Raw genomic sequence first — 21,825 nt, forward strand, 5'->3', positions numbered from 1 at the left:
ACACAATCACATTCACACACTCACATCCACACTCACATCCTCACACAATCACACCCACACACACCCATACACACATTCACACACAATCACGCACATCCACAATTACACCCTGACACCCTCACACACCCATACACAATCACATTCACACACATCCACACTCACACAATCACATCCTCACACAATCACACCCTCACAGTCAACATGCTCCCTCACACACCTACACGATCACTCATACCCACATTCACTCACACATACCCTCATATGCATTCACTCTTATACTCAAGCACACAGTCACACCCTTACACACCCCCACACACCCTCATTTAGTTGTACACACTCATTGACACACACTCTCCCTCCCCAACACACACTCATTTCTTTTCTCATTCACACCCAGCATTTGCTCGTATGCCTTTGCAGCAGACAGAAGACTCTGCCTTTGTTTCCCCTGCTTGGAGCTTGCTGTGAAGACTGGGGCCTGGGGCCCAGATCACCAACCCCAGTACAGCCCAGCTTATGGGTGGAGCCATGATTGAGAGTCAGAAGTGGGGGTTTCCTTTTATTCCAGGCTTTTGACGTAATTCTGCCATTGACTGTTTTGAAATATTTTTTCTTCACTGCAATGATTGTCTCTTTACAAACTTTATAGCATAACAATATAAGATTGTTAGTGTGAAAAATATACAGACCTAGACTTTTCATTTGTCCTTTATTCATTTGTAAGATGAAATTGTTACAAAGAATATATGACTGAATAAGGCACAGTACATGCACCGGCCAGGTTTTAGGTGGAGGTGAATCATTATCAAATGTTTTCTGTAATGTCTTTGCTGTCCTTACTTTAGATTCACAAGGAAGCTGAATAAGAATCTCCTTTTGTTTTTGTTTTTTAGATTCAGAATATGAACAACATAATCTCCTTCCCTTTGGACAGTTTGCTGAAGGGGGACCTGAAAGGAGTGAAAGGGGTATGACATTGACACTGTGACACCGGGGGCAGCTTTTAGACCATTTAATGTAGAGTCACAGTAACTTGGCCTGCCGGGCAGCAGCCACGCCAGTACGTTCTCATTGGGACGACTGGATGGCTCTTTTATCTCCGCTTCCTCTGATTTGCCATCTTGGGACCACCTTTCAGCCAGAAAGGTGGTGACTTTTGGCCTTTCTGGCCGTCCTGTTGGCACAACAAACTTGGTGAGGGGAGGAGGCTGGGAAAGAAAAAAACTGCTATTTTGGAAACAGTAAAGAGTTTCAATCTCTCCAGGAAGCAGGGAAACCTATGGGAGAAGTTGGGCTTTCTAGCTGGCACATTGCCCATTTACCACTGGGAAAGGATCCTAGCAAGGGTGTATTTTCCTGCTGGGAAGGTTGCAGTCGTCAGGCATGAGCTGGCTTTGTCTCTCTGTCCTTCAGAGGACGTTGGCTGTTTAGGACATGCCTAGCCACCATAAGCACGCAGGCCAGGAGCTGTTTAAGGGGGCAGCAGACAGGGCTGGAGGGGCGTTTGCTCATGAGCAGGCAGGCCAGGAGCTGTTTCGGGGGCAGTGGACAAGCCTAGAGGGGCGTTTGCTCATGAGCACGCAGGCCAGGAGCTGTTTCGGCAGCAGTGGACAAGCCTAGAGGGGCGTTTGCTGGGCAGCACGCTGCTCCTGCGCGTCGCCAGCCCTGACAGACTTGCACCACGAAAGGGACATGATTGTGGCTGCCTTCTCGGGAGACTCAAATTCTTTGGATCTGCGCATGATTCCTGGGTCCCATCGGGGATGACTTGGAAACCCAGTCTGACCCATCTCCAGGACCTCTACAGAGGCCTCTCAGGGTCTCCTTCACAGAGTGTGCCCGGAGAGAGCTGTTCAGACACATTCCCCATCGAGCCTTCAGGGGCTTGGAGAACAGGTCAGCGGAGTTAGCCCAGCTCATGGGCGGGAAGGCATCCCAGGCAGAGGAAAGGCGCAGGTGCGCACGGGGTGTGGGGCTCAGTGCTGCATGTCAGGCTGCCAGGGCGCCGGAGGAGCCAGTTCGTGTAGGGACTTGTATGCCAGGCTGTGGCACTTGGGCCTTACCTGAGGCCATTGAAAAGCCAAAAAGTAGTCAACAACAACAAGATTTCTGTCTCCCTGAAGAACCCCTTTGAAGGGAGTATAAATAGGTGGAGACCATTCGATAGAATTTCCAGTGGCTCAGTAGTTTTTGAGGCAGGCTTTACCAGAGGGTATGAAGTCCTGAATTGCACACGGAAGAGCAGTAGGAGACCCCAGGAGGATGTGGCGGCCTTTCTCTTCCTGCCGTTGGGCTTAAAGCAGGGTTAGATGTGATGAGATTCATCTGTCAATTAGAGTTCCTTTCTTTTAGAGAGACATCCTGAAATATTTGCAGATTAAAGGTTGTCTTTCAGGGTTTACTTTCAGATGAGGCCCAGGGCAGGGAGTAGGGCACAAGTGACACAAGGTGGCCCAGGAGTGTCATAACTGGGTGGCAGCACCTTGCTTTTGTGTGCATTTAGTATATTATATATTATTTTAAGAGAAAGAAGGGAAATGCCACCGCTAGTCTACTTAAAAGCATGTGCTTTTGGTTCTTTATTTTTCATGGGATTACATACGTCATTTATTGCAGAAATTAATGATCCTTTCAGGGCTAGTACAGGGATAAGTAAGTTTATCTTACACAGAAGTGAATGATTAGTCTTGCCTAATTTATTACTCTTTGTTTGCAGGATCTGAAAAAGCCTTTTGATAAAGCTTGGAAGGACTATGAAACAAAAATGTGAGTGTTCTCGTTTTTAAAATTACATATAGGTAATTTGAGATTTCAAATTTAAACCAGCCTCTTATTGCTTAAAGGAATTGTCTAAACCTTAATCGAGAAAAGAATTTTTATCAGCTATGTTGCTGTGGTTCGTTTTGATGACAGATGTGTTTGGTGATGCTATCTTCTTCTTTTCATCTGTTTTCCCCTGTTCCTTTGTCTAAGATGTCATAGTGGTTATAGGATGTTATTTTCAGGAAAGTTCATTGAGGGAATTTAAGACCAATTTCTCTCAGGAGGTTTTTCTTTCTGTTTTTGTTTTTAAACACTTTGTCCATTCCGTTACCATTTTTGATAGCAGGGCAGTTTTCAGACTTCATCTTCCTGCTGATTTGTGAAAACTGCTTAGCTTTGTATCTGTGTTTCTCTGAAATACCAGTTCCCTTGGTTTTAGAAAGAGGGTTCAATACCTGTCTCCTTCAGATTCATCTGCTAAAAAATAACCTGAAGAATGGAGAATTGATTCTTGGATGTGAACTACGGTTTCTACAAGAAGTAGAATTGGTTTCCTGACCCGAAGTCAACCAACAGACAAGACTGTTGGTCGACTTCAGGCAGTTGTAACTTCCCCAATCACAGTTTCTCACCCCTAGAGTAGAGAGAGTCGAGCTACAGGGAATTGATCAAGCAAGTAATTGTGGGGGGAATAATGGCTTCAATTATTTTAAATACTGGAAAGATATGAAATGTGGTGTTTACTTTATAATCTCTGTGCCTTGGGTAATGTTGAGTGCTCTGATTGGAAATAGAAACTTTCATATGAAGCTATCTGTTAAAGTAAAAGGTGTTATGAGGAAGTCATTTCAAATCTAAGTACAAATATTTCATTAGATTGTTGTTGTTGTTGTTTTTTAAAAAAAAACTAGCTCGGGATATATCTTTCCAGTGGTGAAGGATCACAAAGCTCAAGTCAGTGAGCCCCACACCTTTGATTCTCCTTCTATCCATGGGAATCTTACATTTCCATACCCAAGGTTGTTCGGCCCCAAGTTCTGGAGTTTCACTGATGGTGTACATTCATTCAGAAGCACAGGCAGAGTGTTGACTAGAGAACCCTGTGGGTCCGTTCAGCCCAGGGAGGCCCCCACCCAGGATCCCTCGTCCGTCAGCATCCTTTATCTGTGTGCCAGTTGTGTGAAATAAATGGGAAGGGACCAGCGGATTCCTGCTTTGCAGAGGGAAAACCAAGAGTCAGTGGTTTCTGCTGGTCAGCCAGTTAAGAGTAATTGAGCCAGGCCAGGAAGCAACTTTCCCACTTCACTCAGCCGCACTTGCTGCCCCTCTCCGTGGCTGATAGGAAATGATGCTGTGTGTGACTAGGCCAAGGGCAGAAAGGGCTTTCTGAAGAAGAGTGCCTGAGAGAGTTGTCTGGTTCTGAAAAGAAAAGGTTTCGAAGAAGGATAACATCAAACTCTGTAAAATCGAGACACACATGGGTAGGATGGGGACAGAATTCCTCACAAAACCCTAGAATTTAGGAGGAGGGAGCAGCACCCTTTAAACTTGAAGTAATTATAGGATAAAAAAAGGAAGTAATTATTAATGTGAGAGATTCATTTATCCCAAGAGGTTTTGTGATATGTAACAACCATAATAGGTTTTAGATGTCTTTAAAATACCAGGGCAATAGTCCCATACCTGATTAATAAAAGAAATGACCAGTGTCTGGATGGTCTCTTGCTTGTGAAGGAGTGTCAGGGACACCTTGGAGTTGTATAATTCTAGTCCCAGGGACCCTCCGGTCACACTCCGTCCCAGATGCATAAACTCATTAAACAACAACATCCCTCCCAAAGGGTCTCCTGTGTGTTTGTTTTTCACTCATTCACTCCTTCAAATTATTGAGAACCTACACAGTTCGGGACACACAGAGAAATTACATTTCTTGCCTCTTCTTAAACACTGTAGTCCTCCTTGCCCTAATGACAGGGAGCCCTCTGGAAGCCCGAGTAGCCCATTTCATCACTGGATACCTTTGAAAGAACATGCTACTTGGGTCTTCTGGTGTCTACTTGAGGCTCTACAGAAAGAGTTGCTTCCCTTGCCTTCATGGCGGCCCTTTCTGTTTTTTGAGTGCTCCTTTTCTCCAGAATAAAAACTCACGGCTATTTCAAGCCCACCTTAGCAGACATGATTTTGTGGCTCTTTTTTACCCTGGTGGCTCTTCTTTGGATGTGATCATTGGTCAGTTTTTACCCTGAACTGCACACTCGACATTTAGGTAATACAGGTTAGGCACGAGATGAGTGTAGAAAGGATAATTAAGCCGACAGGATGGAAAGGTGGTTGGTCGTCTTCTACAGTGATGAGCAGTGTTGTAGGTCAAGGCAGAGAGCTGGCCTGGCTTCACTGAGTGAGGAGGTGATGACAGAGACTAGGGAGGAAGTCCAGGAAGAGAAACAGTGGGTAGGGAAGAGTCAGACGGTGCCCTTGGGTTACTAGAGGGGCAGGCAGGCTCTGAATGCTGATGCCAAAGGAACCCTCCAAGCCCTGTGCAGACTTCCCACCTCCTCTCACCCACACCTGACTCAAAGCAGGTGCTTAGGAAATACTTGTTGAGTAAGTGGGAAGACCGATTTGACATCTTCATGAGGACACCCATTTTCCTTTTGAGGGATTTGAGAGGCTGCCTGTGCTGAAACGTGTGGTGAGCGTTGGTCTCGCCAGGCTGGGTACTGGGGCAGCTTCAAGGCTGTCCCTTTGAGTTCCGTGCCAACAGGCATCTTGATTTATCCTTGCTTTCACACGTAGAACCAAGATAGAAAAGGAGAAAAAGGAACACGCCAAGCTCCATGGGATGATTCGGACTGAGATAAGCGGAGCGGAAATTGCTGAAGAGATGGAAAAGGAGAGGCGCTTCTTCCAGCTACAGATGTGCGAGGTAAGGCGGTGGTGAAGGCAGGTCCTACAGCCCAGGCTGTGCTGGCTCTGCCCTCACCTGTGAGAGCTTCTCACCGATACCAGCGGCTTCAGAGAAAATGCCACATGCATTATTGGACTCCCTTTGCCCCTGTGTTGACATTTCTTTTACTAGGGAAGTGTTAGCCTCCTGGAGGGTAGAATTAGGTTTAACACCAATATTTTCTTAAAAGTAGGGAAAAACCACTAAATGTATAGAATGTTCTTTGTGGCCTCACATACATACTCTTGCTAAAATATTTATTCCTTGGGTGTATTTAAATGAGATCTCTGAGTTCCCTTGTACCAATGGAGTCAGTGGCTGGCTTGTGGGAGGGTGAGAAGTCAGCTGAAAACAACATACAGCGATGACAGACCATGTCCTGTGTCAGTGTCTGTGAGTGGATGGGAAGCCACGTCACCTGTTTGACTTCCTCCTAGACCTCACCTGCTCAGGCAGGGGCACTCATCCAGCCTGAAGCCCCAGGTGGCCTGGGGAGTGCCTCTCAGCTCCACTCCATCCTGCCCGCAGCCTCAGCCCTTCCCTTAGTGAGGGGGAGACAGCAGGATGGACACTCTCAGAGTATTTCTCTGAGACCAGAGACCATGGGCCATGAAGGCTTTTACAGCTTTTTTTATTTTTATGCCTTGATTGCCAGGTACGTGTATACAAATGGCACATGGAAACAGCTGCCACCTCTGCCTGGGGTTGGTTCCTCCTGGCAGCGCCAGCGAAGCTCCCTCGCACTGGATGGCATTTGTTTACCTCTCATAGCAGTGCAAACTTAGGTTTCAAATGTACAAAATGCATGGGTGTGTTTGTGACAGGCATTGAAGCTGGCATTGGCCAGCTCTTAATTCCCTCTAAGCAATCAACAACAAAGCTGATCCAGAAGGCACTTTCTGATTTTGGAATGTATGTTTGTTAATTGTAGCAGGAGCTTAACCTTTATAAATACGTATATCTTAGAAATGTATTTAAATGAGTTTTTATTCCCAGAGCAGACTCTTAAGTGGTCAGCAGAGGGGAATCAGCCCCAGGAATCAGGGTGGCAGTTGAAAGTTAAGTCCATTTTGTCTAATGTTAGAATATCTACTTATCTTAGTCTGTTTTCTGTTGCTATAACTGAATACCTGAGACTGGGTAATTTATAAAGAAAAGAAATTTCCCAGTTCTGGAGGCTGCCAAGTCCAAGGTTGAGGGGCTGCATCTGGTGAGGACCTTCTTGCTGGTGGGGACTCTGCAGAACCCTAAATCAGTGCAGGACATCACATGGTGGGGGCCTCACAAGAGACAGCCAAACTGGCTTTTTAATAACACACCCACTCTTCTCATAACTGTCCCACTCCTTCAATAATCCATGAATGGATTAATCCACTCATGAGGGCAAAGCCCTCATGACCCAGTCACCTCCCAAAGGTTCTACCACTCAACACTGCTGCACTGGGGACCAAGTTTCCAACAGGTAAACTTTTAGGGGACACATTGAAACCATATCAACACTCCAGCTCTTTTGGTTACTATTTGCACCCTTTTACATTCAACCTGTGTACATCTTTGACTCGGAAGTGTATCACTTATAGATAATATATGTAGCTGGATCATGTTTTTCTTCTCAGTTTGACAATCTCTGCCTTTCGATTGTTTAATCCATTAACATTGAATGTTACTATTGATATGATTGGATTTACTTCTGTTCTTTTGTTTTATGTCTGTCTCGTGTCTTTTGCTCCTTAATTCCTCCTTTACTGCCTTGTTTTTCATTGAGAGAATGTTTAGAGATATTCACTAGATGAAAAACAAGCAAATATTTTTAAATATTCACTTGATGAAATGAATTCTCAAAGCCTTTAATTAAACTTAAAGGGTTCTTGTAGATAGGAGAATGGATGTTTTTATACACATTTTTTTGTAAACACATATCATGTATAGTATAAGAGGTTGCATTCTCAAAAGAAAAACACGTGTAATCCCAGCACTTTGGGAGGCCGAGGCGGGCGGATCACAAGGTCAGGAGATCAAGACCATCCTGGCTAACACAGTGAAACCCCGTCTCTACTAAAAATACAAAAGCTTAGCCGGGCGAGGTGGCGGGCACCTGTAGTCCCAGCTACTCAGGAGGCTGAGGCAGGAGAATGGCGTGAACCCCGGGGGGCGGAGCCTGCAGTGAGCCGAGATTGCGCCACTGCACTCCAGCCTGGGCGACAGTGAGACTCTGTCTCAAAAAAAAAAGAAAAACACATATCATGTATAATACTACCTTCCTGGCCTACCTCATAGAGTGGCAGAGAAATCAGCGAGACAGCATGAGACAGGGACTAGGAAACTGCTGTGTGTTATACAAGCACAAAGTATTGTTGTTGTTTTTTTTCTCAATACTCCTTCTGTAAGGATATTGTTTCTAATTAAGTACTGTAGTAGCGTTTTACAAACAATTAGGGTGAAATTAAGTAGTAGTGTTTTACAAAGAACGAATTTGGAAAGGGGTGTTTGTGTTCAGGTCATGCTCTTTTTGGTTAGTAAAGTAGAAATCTATTTACCTAAACACTTTAAGACTACTTAAAATGCTCACTGAATTTTGAAATTCAAGTAGTATGTGAAGGTCATAGCCACGACTTGAGGAGTAATTGGTTCCCCACTTGGCTCTGTCGTTGCTTCTTGTGGTATGCACCTTGCACTGGTTACTTCTTCTCATCTGTGTCCAGGTGAATTGATCCTGTGAACTGACTAAGTCATTTAATTTAATGGAAATACACTGTGTAGATGATGCCTCTAAGTCATAGACTTGAGCCATCTTTTGAGCAGTCCTCAGGTAGTGCTGGGTCCTGGCTCTGCAGAGCTGGCACTTGGAGGGGTCAGGCACTAATGTTTCACAGTTGAGTGAGAGCTGTACTATATGCATGCATAAAAGCAGAGGTGGGCTTATCTAACAGTAAACTCACAGTTTTCACAGGAGAAGACATCTGATGAAGAGTGTAGAAGTTGGCCAGATAGTCATGGGCCATGAAGGCCTTCTTTCCATGGGTGAGAAAGATCATTTGAAAAACAGTTCCTTGAGAATCCAACTCTGAAGTGAATTAGGTTGCCTCCATTGAAATCATGTTAAAAGGCTGGGCAGGGTGGCTCACACCTGCAATCCCAGCACTTTGGGAGGCTGAGGTGGGAGGATTCCTTGAGGTTCAAGACCAGCCTAGGCAACATGGTGAGACCTTGTCTCTACAAAAAACAAAAACAAACAAACATGACTTTAAAAATTATTTGACTGTTTCCTCAAACTGAAGTTCTCAAGCTTTAAGTGCCTGCTGTTGTTTAGGTGTTTAAAATTTTAGTTGTCCGGGATCTAATCCAGAAGAGTGGCTTTCGGGCTTTTATTTTAAAGCTGTGGAGCCCTTTCTTCAAAATTCATTTGATAAAGAAATTCAGTATGTCAAATAGGTAATACAGACCTTCTGTGAGTGGAGAAGGCGTGAGAGATCCTCTGTTGCTGATTGTAAAAATAGTATATACTTTTTAAGAAAATTGGTTAATATAAGAAAATATATATAAAAGGAATTAAAAATTGCCCCCAAATTTTACTTATCCAAAGATAACCACTTTGACATTAAACATCTTTATATGTCCCTATGTATACATTCAAAAAAAATCATACAAGTAGATCTTTCTCTGCTGATGCTTTATCACCTATTTTCACTCTCTAGTATGTTGATGTCCATGTCAGAAATGTTGGGCTTTATTGGCTTAGTGGCTGCACAGTGTTTTCTGTATGGATGCACCGTATGTTCATTTCCCACTCATTAGGTTTGGGCTGTTGCCATTGTTTACTTTTATAAACAAGATAGCAGTATATCTTCTTTTCTGTTCATCTTTGTAAACTTTTGTGGTTATCTTCTTAGAATAAATTCCTGGGAGTAGAATTTCTAGGTCAAAATGTACATACGTTTAAAAATTTGATACATTACCAAATATTTAATATCAAAAAGAAAGAGAGAAAGAATATAGGTAGATGTTACAGGCAGTAGGACAATTTGTAGCTTACAGTTTCACAGCAGCTTTCTCCCTCCTTGGGCTGCAGAGAGACCTCAGCAAGCATCTGAACTTGGGTACCCCTACCCCACCCCTGCCCATCCTCAGCTGTAAAGCTGAGAGCCAGGGCATGAATCAGCAGCTTTTCCAGGGGACATTCCATTTCAGAGATCATCTCCTGACAGCAGAGGGGATGGGGACTCATGAAGTCCTTCTATTTCCTGACACTGGTTTTGTAGCTCCCTGAGGCTTTCTGATGTCTTCGTGGTCACTAATGAATTCTCCAAGTTAAAAATAGCTTTAAGTCATTTCAGTTAAACCTTGTTTTTTTCCAACAGTCACATCATTTTACTTGTAAGGGAAATGTCTCAGGACCAGAGACGTGATGCCAAGCATCTCGGCTACAATACGTTAGCAGTTATTGTTCCCAAAGAAAGGGACCTTGGGCAGAAGTATGTTTGAGATGGTTAGAAATCCCATTTATTTGAACCACCCATAGTCTTCCATGCAGCTAGAGTGAAGATTTCTCCTAGCAGGCTAAGATAGACTGTCTTATTACTAGGAGTTTTTTGCACTTCAATATGTAATTATCTGACCATCAGATAATTCACGTGGCCCCAAAATAAAGAAACGGTTATGGAATCCAGGAGATACTAAGTGTCGATCATGCGCTCTACGCATTGTAAAAGATGCCAGAGAAGTAGAAGAAATCATCTCAGTCCTCAGAAGCTCCTTTTAAACTCATATTCTGCTTACTTCTGTGACATTTCCTTTTCATTTTTCAACAGTATCTGCTGAAGGTCAACGAAATCAAGATTAAAAAGGGAGTAGATTTACTTCAGAATCTGATCAAATATTTTCATGCCCAATGCAAGTAAGTTCTTCTCTGTTGTGTTATCTTAAATGTTTCTTCATGTGTGGCAACTTCTGGTAGATCTATAGATAGCTCATAGGAAATAAACACTTACGTAGAAGTCTACAGTAAAGGGAATGAGGTGCTGACTCATGCGACAACACGGGTAAACATTGAGAACACATTCAGTGAAGGAAGCCAGACACAAGAGGCCATGTACTGTATGATCTCATTTATTTGGAAGGTCAGGAATAGGTACGTCCACAGAGACAGAAAGCAGGTGAGTGATTGCCGCAGCTTGGAGGAAAAAGGAAATGGGAAATGGCTGCTAACGGGTATAGGGTTTCTTTGTGAGATATTGAAAATATTCTGGAAGTGAGTGCTAATGATTGCACAACTTTGTGAATTTACTAAAAATCACTTTAAAAGGATGAATTTTATGGCTTTATGGCTTAGGGATTATATCTTAATTAAAAATAAAAGCGTATATACAATATAAAAAATCTGTAGTAATTGCCAAATATATTTATTTTTTTGCTCTTTTTGTAGAGGGACAAACTAGTTTGACCTATTCCACAACTCTCAGATGTTTGTTAAAAGATAAATGATACGATGTTAATGCAGTGTTTTAAAATAAGAAAACACTTTTATATATTATCCTGTAGAGCCAGTGACTGCGATGAGCAAAGGAAGAGTTAGTAGAGGAGAAGGAGAGAATTCCATGTGCAGGGGCTGCTCAAGTACTCAGCTTTGCCATCTATGTCGGTACTTCAGTCTGACCCACGTCTCTGACCTGGCTTCTGCTCCTCGACCCCCAGTCACTGATAGAGACAGGCCTCTGGCTCCTTCACTGACCCACCCAACACACTTTTATTGAGCACATGCTATATGTCAGGCGCTGGACCAGAGGCGAGAGACACAGTGATGTGCAGTGCTGGCATAGTTCCTGCTCAAAGAGTCAAGTAGGGAAGTTAGACTGAAAGAGACAAATTTCTAATTAGATGTTTACAAAATTGTTTTAAAGTATAGGAATCTAAGAAAGAATATAATAGAGGGACCTGATTTAGATAAAGATTTAGGGTAGGGTTTTTTGTTTTTCTATTTCGTTCCCTGATACAGTCTGCAACAGCCAGCACACAGTGCCCGGAACACAGTAGGTACTTGGCTGTTTCTTGAATGAGCTGCAGGCCTCTCTGAGGAGACATGGATCTGAGATCTAAAGTGTGAGTAGGAGCCGGCAGATAAGGAGTGGGGGAAGAACATTCCAGGCGGGGTCTAGGTCTCAAGGCAGGAAAAAGGCCAAGGTGACATAAGCTCAGTGAAAAAGGAGAGTGGCGTGAAACGAAACTGCATGGAAAAGCCTTAGGGATGTGGATGGCCCCAGACGTCTTGCAAAAGTTTTTAGATTTTATCCCAAATATGTTGGGAAGCTCTTGAAGAGATTGAAGCAGAGGATCATTTGTATGTGCTCCTGTGATACGCCAGGCGCTATTAGGGGTTTTGGTGATGCAGTAAGGAGGAAAACAAAGTTCTTGCCTTCACAGACCCTGGAGTCTCATGGGGGAGGCAAGTAGGAAACACGAGCCAATGTTTAACTGAGTTTATGAAAAGGCAAAACAGTGATAGGGAGAGAGACAGTGGTGTTGGTTAGAAGCAGCTTCAGGAAGCTTCTCGGCTGTAACAAGATTACTCTGCATGTTGTGGAGAAGGAACCAGACAGGACAAGGGTGGATGTGGGCAATTGCTTGGGTACACAGCTTCTGTCCCTGTGCAGCCCAGAGATGACGACGGCCCAGCTGGCTTCGTGACAGCGGGAGTGGAAGGTGTGGACTGACAGGAAATCTTTTCCTTGTGGAATTGCAACGCCTGTCTGCTTACCTTCCCAGAGCAGGCTGTGCCGCCAGCGACCTCCCTTTGTACACAATTGTTTTTTTTCCTAGAAGGCCTCTTTCCTTTGTTTCCTCCTTGTCTTCTGTTCCTCCTAGGACCCAGCTTATGGATCATTCCTGCTTTGCGATGCTTCTTCCTTTTAGAATTCCTTTTCTTCCTCCTGTGTTGCCGCCACACCATCTGCTTGTCTCCGTGATGACATCTTCCTTGTGTCTCTGTGCCGCTGAACTATGCACTCTTAAGGGGCCATGCCATTTATTTGTTTTATATCTACAGTGTGTGGCACATATTTGCAGCAGTGAATTGCGCTGTGGAATTGAACTGAGCTCTGCTTTGGAATTCTTAATACAGCTTTGATGATGTTGCATTTCTAAAGCACTTGAGGTCAGGCGGCAAAGGAGGATGTGCTGAGTGGTTCATCCAAAGTTAAAAGAGAGCTTCAGCCATTTAACAACAACAAAAAAAAGAAATCATGTCTTTTGCAGCAATAGGGATAGAACTGAAAGTCATTATCTTAAGTGAAACAAGCCAGCCGCAGAAAGACAAATATCACATGTTCTCACTCTTAAGTGGGTGCTAAAAAAGGCATACCCATGGACGTAGAGAGTAGAGTGACAACGGAGTCTCAGGAGGGTGAGGGGAGTGGGGATGATGAGAAATTATTAATACTTAATAGGTACAATACCTATTAAGGTGATGGATACCCTAAAAGCCCTAAGTTGACCACCAGGCCTATAACAAAACTGCACTTCTACCCCATGAATTTATATTAAAAATTTTAAAAAGAGGGCTCATCTCTACGTGGTGGAAAAGACCTTGCAATTGTATAGTTTTCAAGATGAATTATTTTATGGAGACTCAAAATTCTTACTTTGTGATGAGCATGCAAATTACTTCTTCAGTTCTTATGTCAGGCAATTTAGGAAGTGGGTCGCTTCCTTGCTGATATTTTATTTTTAAGAAGAAGCTATTCTGGGATTTCCTCCCCCCGCCCCTTTATTTTGCCCAAACCAATCAGTTGGGTAGCAACAGACCACTTGTGGAAAAGTGAAGTAGTTGGCCTTTTATGGACATGAGCTCAGTAACCTTTAAAAATATGAATCTTCCATTACTTCCTTTTTGGATATGAGAGAGAGTGTGTACGCTGCCTGCTCTTCAAATCAGTCAAGCAGCTTTGACTTTCTTAATTCACATTCTGGAGGCTACAACGTGGAGCCCGAGCAACTCAGCTGCAGAGTGAGAAGAGCTCGCAGCCTTGTGTGTTTCCACATGTGGGAGCTCCTCTCATTCCCCCATCACACACGCCCAGTTTCCGCTTCTCGCCCCCAAGGGCACAGCTTTGCCTGGTGGGTGCTGTGCCCTGCTGGGCAGACACGGGCCTCTGCACACTGCTGTGCTCCGCCAGGGTGAAGACGCCACTGTGTAAACCAGATTCCAGGGCTCAGGTTTGGCTGTTGACCCTTGGAACTACTTAGATATGCGTTATTTTGCTTTTTCTTCATTTTTCTTTTTTCACTTTAAGTGTTCTTAAAGAATACTTCATGTTCTTTTATTTTTATTTTATTTAAGGAAGGAATTTTCATCTCTACCTCGTTCCTGGAATATCTTGAAAACTTGTCTTATTAGCCTTTGCTCCTGAACGGTGAAGATCCTATACTCTAGCGGAATCTAGAAGTAGGGCATTATAACATTATAAAACAAAGACAGCCATGGTTTGGCAAGGCACGGTGGCTCATGCCTGAAATCCCAGCACTTCGGGAGGCCAAGGGGGCGGATCACCTAGGTCAGGAGTTCGAGACCAGCCTGGCCAACATGGTGAAACCTGGTCTCTACTAAAAATACAAAAATTAGCCGGATGCGGTAGTGCACACCTGTAGTCCTGGCTACTTGGGAGACTGAGGCTGGAGAATCACTTGAACCCAGGAGGCGGAGGTTGCAGTGAGCTGAGATCATGTTGCTGCACCCCAGCCTGGGCGACAGAGCGAGACTCTGTCTCAAAAAAAATACAGCCATCGTTTGAAAGGTGGTGATGAGTGTTGACTTGACTTGTTCTTTGAGCCAATACCTGCTGGAAACCACTGTGACCAGCTGTTGCTCAGTGAACTTGGAATGCATGGTCAAGATGAGGCTCAGCCCCGGATGCTGCAGAAGCTTGCAGAGGAGGGAGGGGCGGGTGTCACAGGCAGACCCCATCAGCAGATACCGCATTGGAATGTGGTGGCATGAAGGCTGCAGGAGGGGCCCTGGCACAGTGTGTGGGGCCCAGAGAAGAAGGGAGCTGCTCTGCTTGGTGGTTTGATAATTGCCTCTAAGTGGGCGTATTTTAAAGGATAGAAATACACCCCTTCTAGCCTGGTGAGGCAGGCTAGAAAATGTTTAATAGACAACAAAATTTGATTGGGTAATGTTGATGGTAAAAGTTCTGTGAAGCTTGGAAAAGTGTTAATGGGCTCAACTTAAGAAAATGTTCTGGGGCTGTGTAGTTAGGACTGTCATAGGGATAGCAACCAGCGGAGAAGGAATAGTCTTCCTTTTCTTGAAGCTTCTCCTGACACCCGGGCTGACTGCACTTTGAAGGGGTGTCTGGGTGCCAAGACACACCTCAAGGAGGGTACAGGAAGGTCAGCACTTTGAAAAATCAGAGGGAGGAAATTTTCCAGGTAGGTGGATGGTGAAGATTGGCTGGGCTATTACAAAGATGAAATCTAAATCTAAATCCAAATTCATATTGTTATTCCAAGTACACCATTCATTGTCATGCTAGAAACAGCGTCCTGATGAGAAGTCATCTGAGCACTTGATTCCACTACAGGGCTCATGCTCACGTGCTCTCGCTCTCGCTCTTGCTCTCTGTCTCACCGTAGGGAGAACTGCCAGGTCGCAAAGGTTCTTGGAGCTGTACACCTGCTCCCTCTCCCTGGGTGGTTTTGCATTTATCACCTGTAATATTTTTCCTACTCCTTATCTTAGATCTTAGAGATCTCTGTCCTCCTACCTATTTCACAAGAATTTGAAGTGATTAAGAAAATAGTTACATAAAGAAAAACGTAAATAAGATGTAAGAATTAGATGAGTTCAGAAGCATTCTGTATTCAGAAAAAAACCTATTAAAATACAGGAACAAGAGTATAAAATAAAGAATTGTGTGTCTATCTAAAGATGAATGAAAACATTCTAGCATCCTGACCTCTGTGACTCCTAATAAATACCGGTCAGAATTCATGCCCCACGGCCTGTGTGTCCCTCTCCTTCCTCCTTGGAGCTGCTGCGTTAAACACCATGCTGCAGTGCTTTCACAGCACCTTCTCTGTGTGACGCACTTGGTCTGGGAAACACCCACAGAGCTACTGCTGAGTTTAAAAGAAGTAAACATCACTTCACATGACACATGTGAAACCCAGATCACTTTTTAAAGATAGTCTCCTTGGTATCCAATAAACTGGCTAAAGTTGGTGACAGTCTATCCTTCATTAAGTTATTTATTCATTCAATAAATGGCATGTGCTTGAAATACACCAAGCTTTGCGGGTACTTTGTGCCTCCTAGAACTTCAGATCTAATGAGGGAATTCTATTTTAAACAATCACACTAATGAATACATAATTGCAGTTGCAGCAAGTGTTTTGAAGCAAAATACAAAATGCTCTGAGAAAGTATAAGAAGGCCTCTTATAGGCGAATAACTTGTAGGGGATTATGGAAGGCCTCACTAACTGGGGATGTTTAACCTAAAACTTGAAGAATGAGTGGAAATCAGCCAGGTGAAGCAGACACACCTTAGGAGAAGCATTTAGAGAGAAGAAACAGAATGCAGAGGGCCTGGGGCAGGAGAACTTGGTGGTCGTGGAGGAAGGGAGAAAAGGCCGGAGTGTCTGGAACCGAGTGAACGAAGCGGAGGTGGAATGGTGTGGGTTGAGGCTGGAGCTGCAGGCTGGGGCCGCATCAGGCCTCGTTACAAGTTAGAACTTTCTCCTTTGCTCATGGAAATGCCCTTTCTTCCTTCCTCTCAAAAGAGTTACACACAGCACCCTCCAGAGGCAGCGCTGAACACCAACCAGCCCATGGCTGCAGCAGAAAAACTTGTCCAGCCTCTGTTGTATTTCGTGAATCACTTGTTATAGGTGACCTCACAGCATTGAGTTCTCAGCCTTAAAATAAAAAATTCCTCTTGGTATTTGATCTCAAGTTCTCCATCCAGGGTTTCCTACCCTGCAGATACAGTGTGGCCATCAAAGCTGCTTGGTTCTTTTCTGCATTATTTCTCTCTCTCTCTCTCTCTCTCTCTTTCTCCTTTTTTTTTTTTTTTGAGAGACAGTCTCACTTTGTCGCCAGGCCAGAATGCAGTGGCGTGATCTCGGCTCACTGCAACCTCCACCTCCCGGGTTCAAGCAATTCTTGTGCCTCAGCCTCCCGAGTAGTAGCTTTTTGTATTTTTGTATTTTTTGTATTTTTAGTAGAGTATTTTTAGGGGTTTTGCTACGTTGGTCAGCTGGTCTTGAACTCCTAGTCTCTAGTGATCCTCCCACCTTGGCCTCCCCAAATCCTTCACTCTGGGATTATAGGCATGAGCCACTGCCCCCGGCCTCTGCATTCCTTCTCTTTTCCATGTAGCGGTCGCCTGTTGCGGCACATTCTTTACTGTCTTCCACTTGTGCCCCATGGCCTTTCTGGCTTCAGATGCAGAACCCTCTCCTGTTATAAACTGAAAATCAAGGCCTTATTTTATATGGGTCGAGAAAAATCTCAAATACTTAAGCTTATTCCAATTCCTTTTCTATTCGCTCCTGCTAATTTTGAGTGTCATTTTATTCTTGGATTGCCTGATATTTTAAGGTTCTGTTCATACAGTCTTTTCCCCCAGGAGTTACATAATGAATTCAGTCACTTTAAAGAAGTTTTTTAATCCGTCTGACAAAACTATTTTTTCCTTTGTGAAGTGTCATCTCTGTTTTCTTCTTTTTCCTGCTAGTTTTTTTCAGGATGGACTCAAAGCCGTGGAAAGCCTGAAACCTTCCATTGAAACACTGTCTACAGATCTTCACACGGTGAGTAGCTTCCCTCCCACCGTGGTTTAAAACCGTCTTAATGCAACAGACATTTTGATCTAAATGTCGCTTCTTTGTAATCTGTGTTTTCATGCTGTGCCGCCCACGTGGAGTGTGGCGTTCCCACGCCTGTCCTCTGTCTTGGTGGAAGGGAAGGTTTGACCAGCGAGGGAGGCAGTTGTCACACTGTGTGGAAATGGCCCCATGAGCACCAGTGTTTCACTGTACCTCAGTCTTAATTTTCTGATTCATTCTGTTGTGTGTGTGTGTTTTTAAAGATCAAACAGGCCCAGGATGAAGAAAGAAGGCAGTTGATACAGCTTCGAGATATTTTGAAATCCGCATTGCAGGTTGAACAGAAAGAGGTGAGGGGATTTAATTTTGAAAGATTGCAGTTTTCGCCCCATTCTTGGAGGCTTTGGGCCTGAAGAACATGAAGTTCATGTCTTCTAGGAGCTCACAGTTCACTCGGGCTGTGTCAGGCAGCAGTAAAACATTTAATGTATTCTTGCAGTTTTGTTCTATAAAACCATCTTTTAAAATATGTTTATTTCAGGAGGAAGCATTTACTACATACGTGGCCTTAATGGTGGTGTATAAACCCTGTTCTCTGTCAGTTGCTAGATAAGGGGCTCTCGGTGGCTTCGTCACAGAGACCATGTGTCATTTGTGCTATTTATCCTGTACCTGGCCCTCTGTCATTTCCCTACCCTGACATATGTGGACTCTGCCCCTTTGGGCCTAGGCACGTAGCAGATGACCAGCTGGGGCTCTGCCAGCCCTGAGGTTGTGTTCTATAAAATATGAGGCATGAGCTTTTCTTACAGCTGCCTCCATCATGACAGGCAGAAATCCTTAATTCTCTTATTTCCCCTCTTTCTGTAATGACGTCTCTGTGTGCTAACACGTCACCAGGGACAATTTGTGTTGTGGGGACTTGTTTTTAAAAAGCCATTAAAAAGTAAGTTTTAAATATAATTTTACTATATTTTCACTACAACGTGGGTATCATAATGTGAATTTAGTATAAATCCATTTCCTTGTCAATAAAAGGAATGTGTCTAAACGTATACCTAGTGATTTTAGAGAAATTGCTAAACTACTTGACAGAGCATAAAGTTCCCTGTTGGCAGTTTGGTGAGCTCTATTTTATTGTAAGTTCTTGTACTATAACTGAATATTGTTGTTTTTCTCCCAAATGCATTTACCTTTTGTGACCGAAGTCTAGGAGAGTAAGTAGTTCAGTATTTTAATAAATTGCAGAATTTTGCATGTTTTATTCATGAACATATATATATATATATATATATTCCTTTTATATATTAATGGCTAGTAACATTTTTTATTTTAACCCCTCACCTTTCATTGTTGTAGATTTTATTAAAGGCTGAAGAGTTTGCACAAATGTTAGGGAAGTGGACATTTTCTGGGTTTACAGTTTACACTTTTGCTGCTGTTCCTTTGTGGTGATGAAGCAGGTCCCTCCCTCGCTCCCTCCTTTTCTCTCCCCTGACTGGCTGAATTCTACACATCTTTCTTTCCTTTTTTTTGAGATTTAGTCTTGCTCTGTCGCCAGGCTGGAGTGCAATGGCATGATCTTGGCTCACTGCAACCTCTGACTCCCTGGTTCAAGCAATTCTCCTGCCTCAGCCTCCTGAGAAGCTGGGACTACAGGCACACGCCACCACGCCCGGCTAATTTTTTGTATTTTAGTAGAGACGGGGTTTCACCATGTTGGCCGGGATGGTCTTGATCTCCTGACCTAGTGATCCGCCCACCTTGGCCTCCCAAAGTGCTGGGATTACAGGCGTGAGCCAGTGCGCCTGGCCTGAATTCTACACATCTTTCTAGTCCATCTGAAGCCCCACCTCTGGAGCGCTGCCTCTGATCACCCCAGCCCACAGTGATCTGAGTTCACAGAGCACGTCCTGTTTGAAAGCCCCGTTTGAATCACAGCCTATTCCTCTTTTTGAGTGTTGGCTGTGCCTTAAGTGCACGATGCCTTTTCTCCAGCCGGACCTCGAGCAGCCTGAGGATGCCACCCTGCCTTCTGAGCCATTCTTCCATCGCACAGTAGTGCCACAGTGCTCATTTAGTAGAATTTCGATAAAGATGGGTCAACTAAGTGAGACATTGGCAGGGTAAGGTTCTATTTAGCGCTAGAAATGACCTACAACCTGGTGACTTCCTCCTAGTCTAGAGAATGTAGGCCCTGACGCTTTGATATTCCCAAACGTGGGATATAAGCACAAAAAGAAAAAAGAACTTGGCATAAGGAGAAAAGAGTGGCCTAGTGGTAACGAGGAGGAGGTAGTGCGAGGGCGGGAGCCAAAATGCCGTCCAAGGTGGCTGCTCCCCAGTGCGCCGTTGGAAATGATTGAGAACTGCCTTTGTCTGAGAAGGAGGATCCAACCCATGAAGCGAAGCTCAGGTTTAAAATAAGGCAGAGCAGCTGCTGGGGCCAAATGGCCCTCTGGGCACAGTGCAAAGGCTGTGTTTGCTTTGGCTGTGCAGAATTAGGTTTGGGAAAATGGGCTGTTGTGAGAGAGCTGGTTATTTACAGCTTTGCAGGAAAGTAATAACAAATTTACCAGCACAGACCAGAAGTTCTTTATAGTTTGTTGTTTTTTGTTGACCAGCCCATCTGCCCCTGATTGCACAGAGAGATCAAATGAACCTCCTTTACTATTCCTCTTTGGCTGTCTGCCCAGTTGGCTCCTTGTCAAGACCTAACTCAACAGTCTCCTAGTTGTGGGCGTGTTGTGTTTTCTGTGTATCATGCTCTGTGTTGCTTTTAGGTGATGGCATTCAGCAAGTTGGACAATCTTTGAACACAGTTGCAAGTAATAAGCAGATGTGAATACGCTAGATTTTCTGTTTTAAAATGATTTTTATTATGGGGTTCCATCTTGTATACCTCAAATTTGCAATAAGAATTGATCATTTGGTCATTATTGTTTAGGCTGTCATTCCCTTTGGTTGGATTTTCTTCTGTGACTTAGACAACTGAAGGTGTTAGAGGATTTTTATTCAGTGTTATAAAAATTCTAACCCTACCTGTGTAATAACAGTTCATAGAAATTAAGTAACGTGCCCCAGAGAAACTGCCTTGGTGGTTGGTAGAAGCCAGTGCTCCTCTTTCTCTTCCTGTAAATCCCAAGCATCAGTTATTGAAGGAATGAAGAGTGGCCATTCCAGTGTGGTAGCTTCGGGCTGCTGTTTCTTTGTGACCCTGCAGCTTTGTTTTAGTGTGGAGCCTGTGCCGTTCTGGTCCCGGTGACCTCACACTTCCCAATCACTGGCCATTCATGTTTTGTTCTTGATATTTTCTGCTCTCTGTAAGGAGAATACTACTCTTTGGTATTTCCATTATTTTTCTTTGTGAAGGTTTTCATACTTGGAGAAAAGTTGAAAAATTGTGCAGTGACCACCCATAGTGCAATATTATACAATGAGGACCGACCTATGTACCATAGTGTTTGATTTTTGGAGAAGATCCTATCTGCGGAGTTAAACTCGTTGGCACTGCTCATCTTTGGGGGAGCTCTCTCCCCGTCAGCCTCACCTCCTGCCTTCCCCATCCCACGTCGTCCATCCGATGGCATTCTGCCAGGATGGACCCTGTTGGGGTGCTGGCAGAGTCCCAAAGCCTCATCGCTGGTGTGCAGGCTCTCTCTGCTGTTTGATGTGGAGCACCCAGACTTGTGCGCTTCTATGGGGAGGGTCAGGCTCTGGGGCATGGTCTCACAGGTCTAGTGCTGAAACCACCATGGTTTTCCACTCTGCAGATCTCAAGTATGGTTGATCTTTCTCTGTGTCTGTGTGTGTCTGTCTCTCTCTGTCTGTCTCTGTCTCTCTCTCTCTTTCTCTTGCTCCCTCTTTTTTGAGCATCCTGTGTAGTAGGATGTGATAGAACAGTTTGTGCCATCCAGGCAGCCAGGGTCCACCACAGCCATAATTTTCTTCTGCCTCTGGGTTCGTGTATCTTACATGCCCAGATCTGGCCTTCATCACAGAGATCTCTGCCAGGGGTCACCTGCCTGCCTCTCCTGCCAAGCTGCTAGGTAGCCTGGCTCTGGCCTCCATGTCAGCCTCAGTGGAGGACGCGTTTGTTGATTCACACATCCAGCTAACCTTTCTTCCACTGTTACTCTAAGCCAGCACTCCACAAACACAACAGAACAAGATGGATCCGGTTATCACCCCTTCAGGGGCTCATGCTCTGGGGGTGGGGACAGAGAAGCAATTGTGGCACAGTGTGATGAGAGCAATCATGGACATCAGCTCCAGGAGGCAGTGTCTGCCCAG

General features: G+C 44.3%; 1 protein-coding gene across 1 annotated transcript in view; it reads left to right on the forward strand.

The window, feature by feature from the left end:
- ASAP2 (ArfGAP with SH3 domain, ankyrin repeat and PH domain 2) overlaps positions 1-21,825 on the forward strand; it is a 203,239-nt gene that overhangs the window by 109,758 nt on the left and 71,656 nt on the right. The window contains exons 4-9 of the mRNA XM_032172619.2: positions 894-968; positions 2,717-2,766; positions 5,560-5,689; positions 10,519-10,604; positions 17,442-17,517; positions 17,796-17,882. Coding sequence (XP_032028510.2) covers positions 894-968; positions 2,717-2,766; positions 5,560-5,689; positions 10,519-10,604; positions 17,442-17,517; positions 17,796-17,882 — 504 coding nt within the window. The remainder of the gene's footprint in view (positions 1-893; positions 969-2,716; positions 2,767-5,559; positions 5,690-10,518; positions 10,605-17,441; positions 17,518-17,795; positions 17,883-21,825) is intronic.

This window comes from Hylobates moloch, unplaced genomic scaffold (genome assembly GCF_009828535.3).
Source record: "Hylobates moloch isolate HMO894 unplaced genomic scaffold, HMol_V3 SCAFFOLD_13, whole genome shotgun sequence".
Classification (NCBI taxonomy): Eukaryota; Metazoa; Chordata; class Mammalia; order Primates; family Hylobatidae; genus Hylobates; species Hylobates moloch.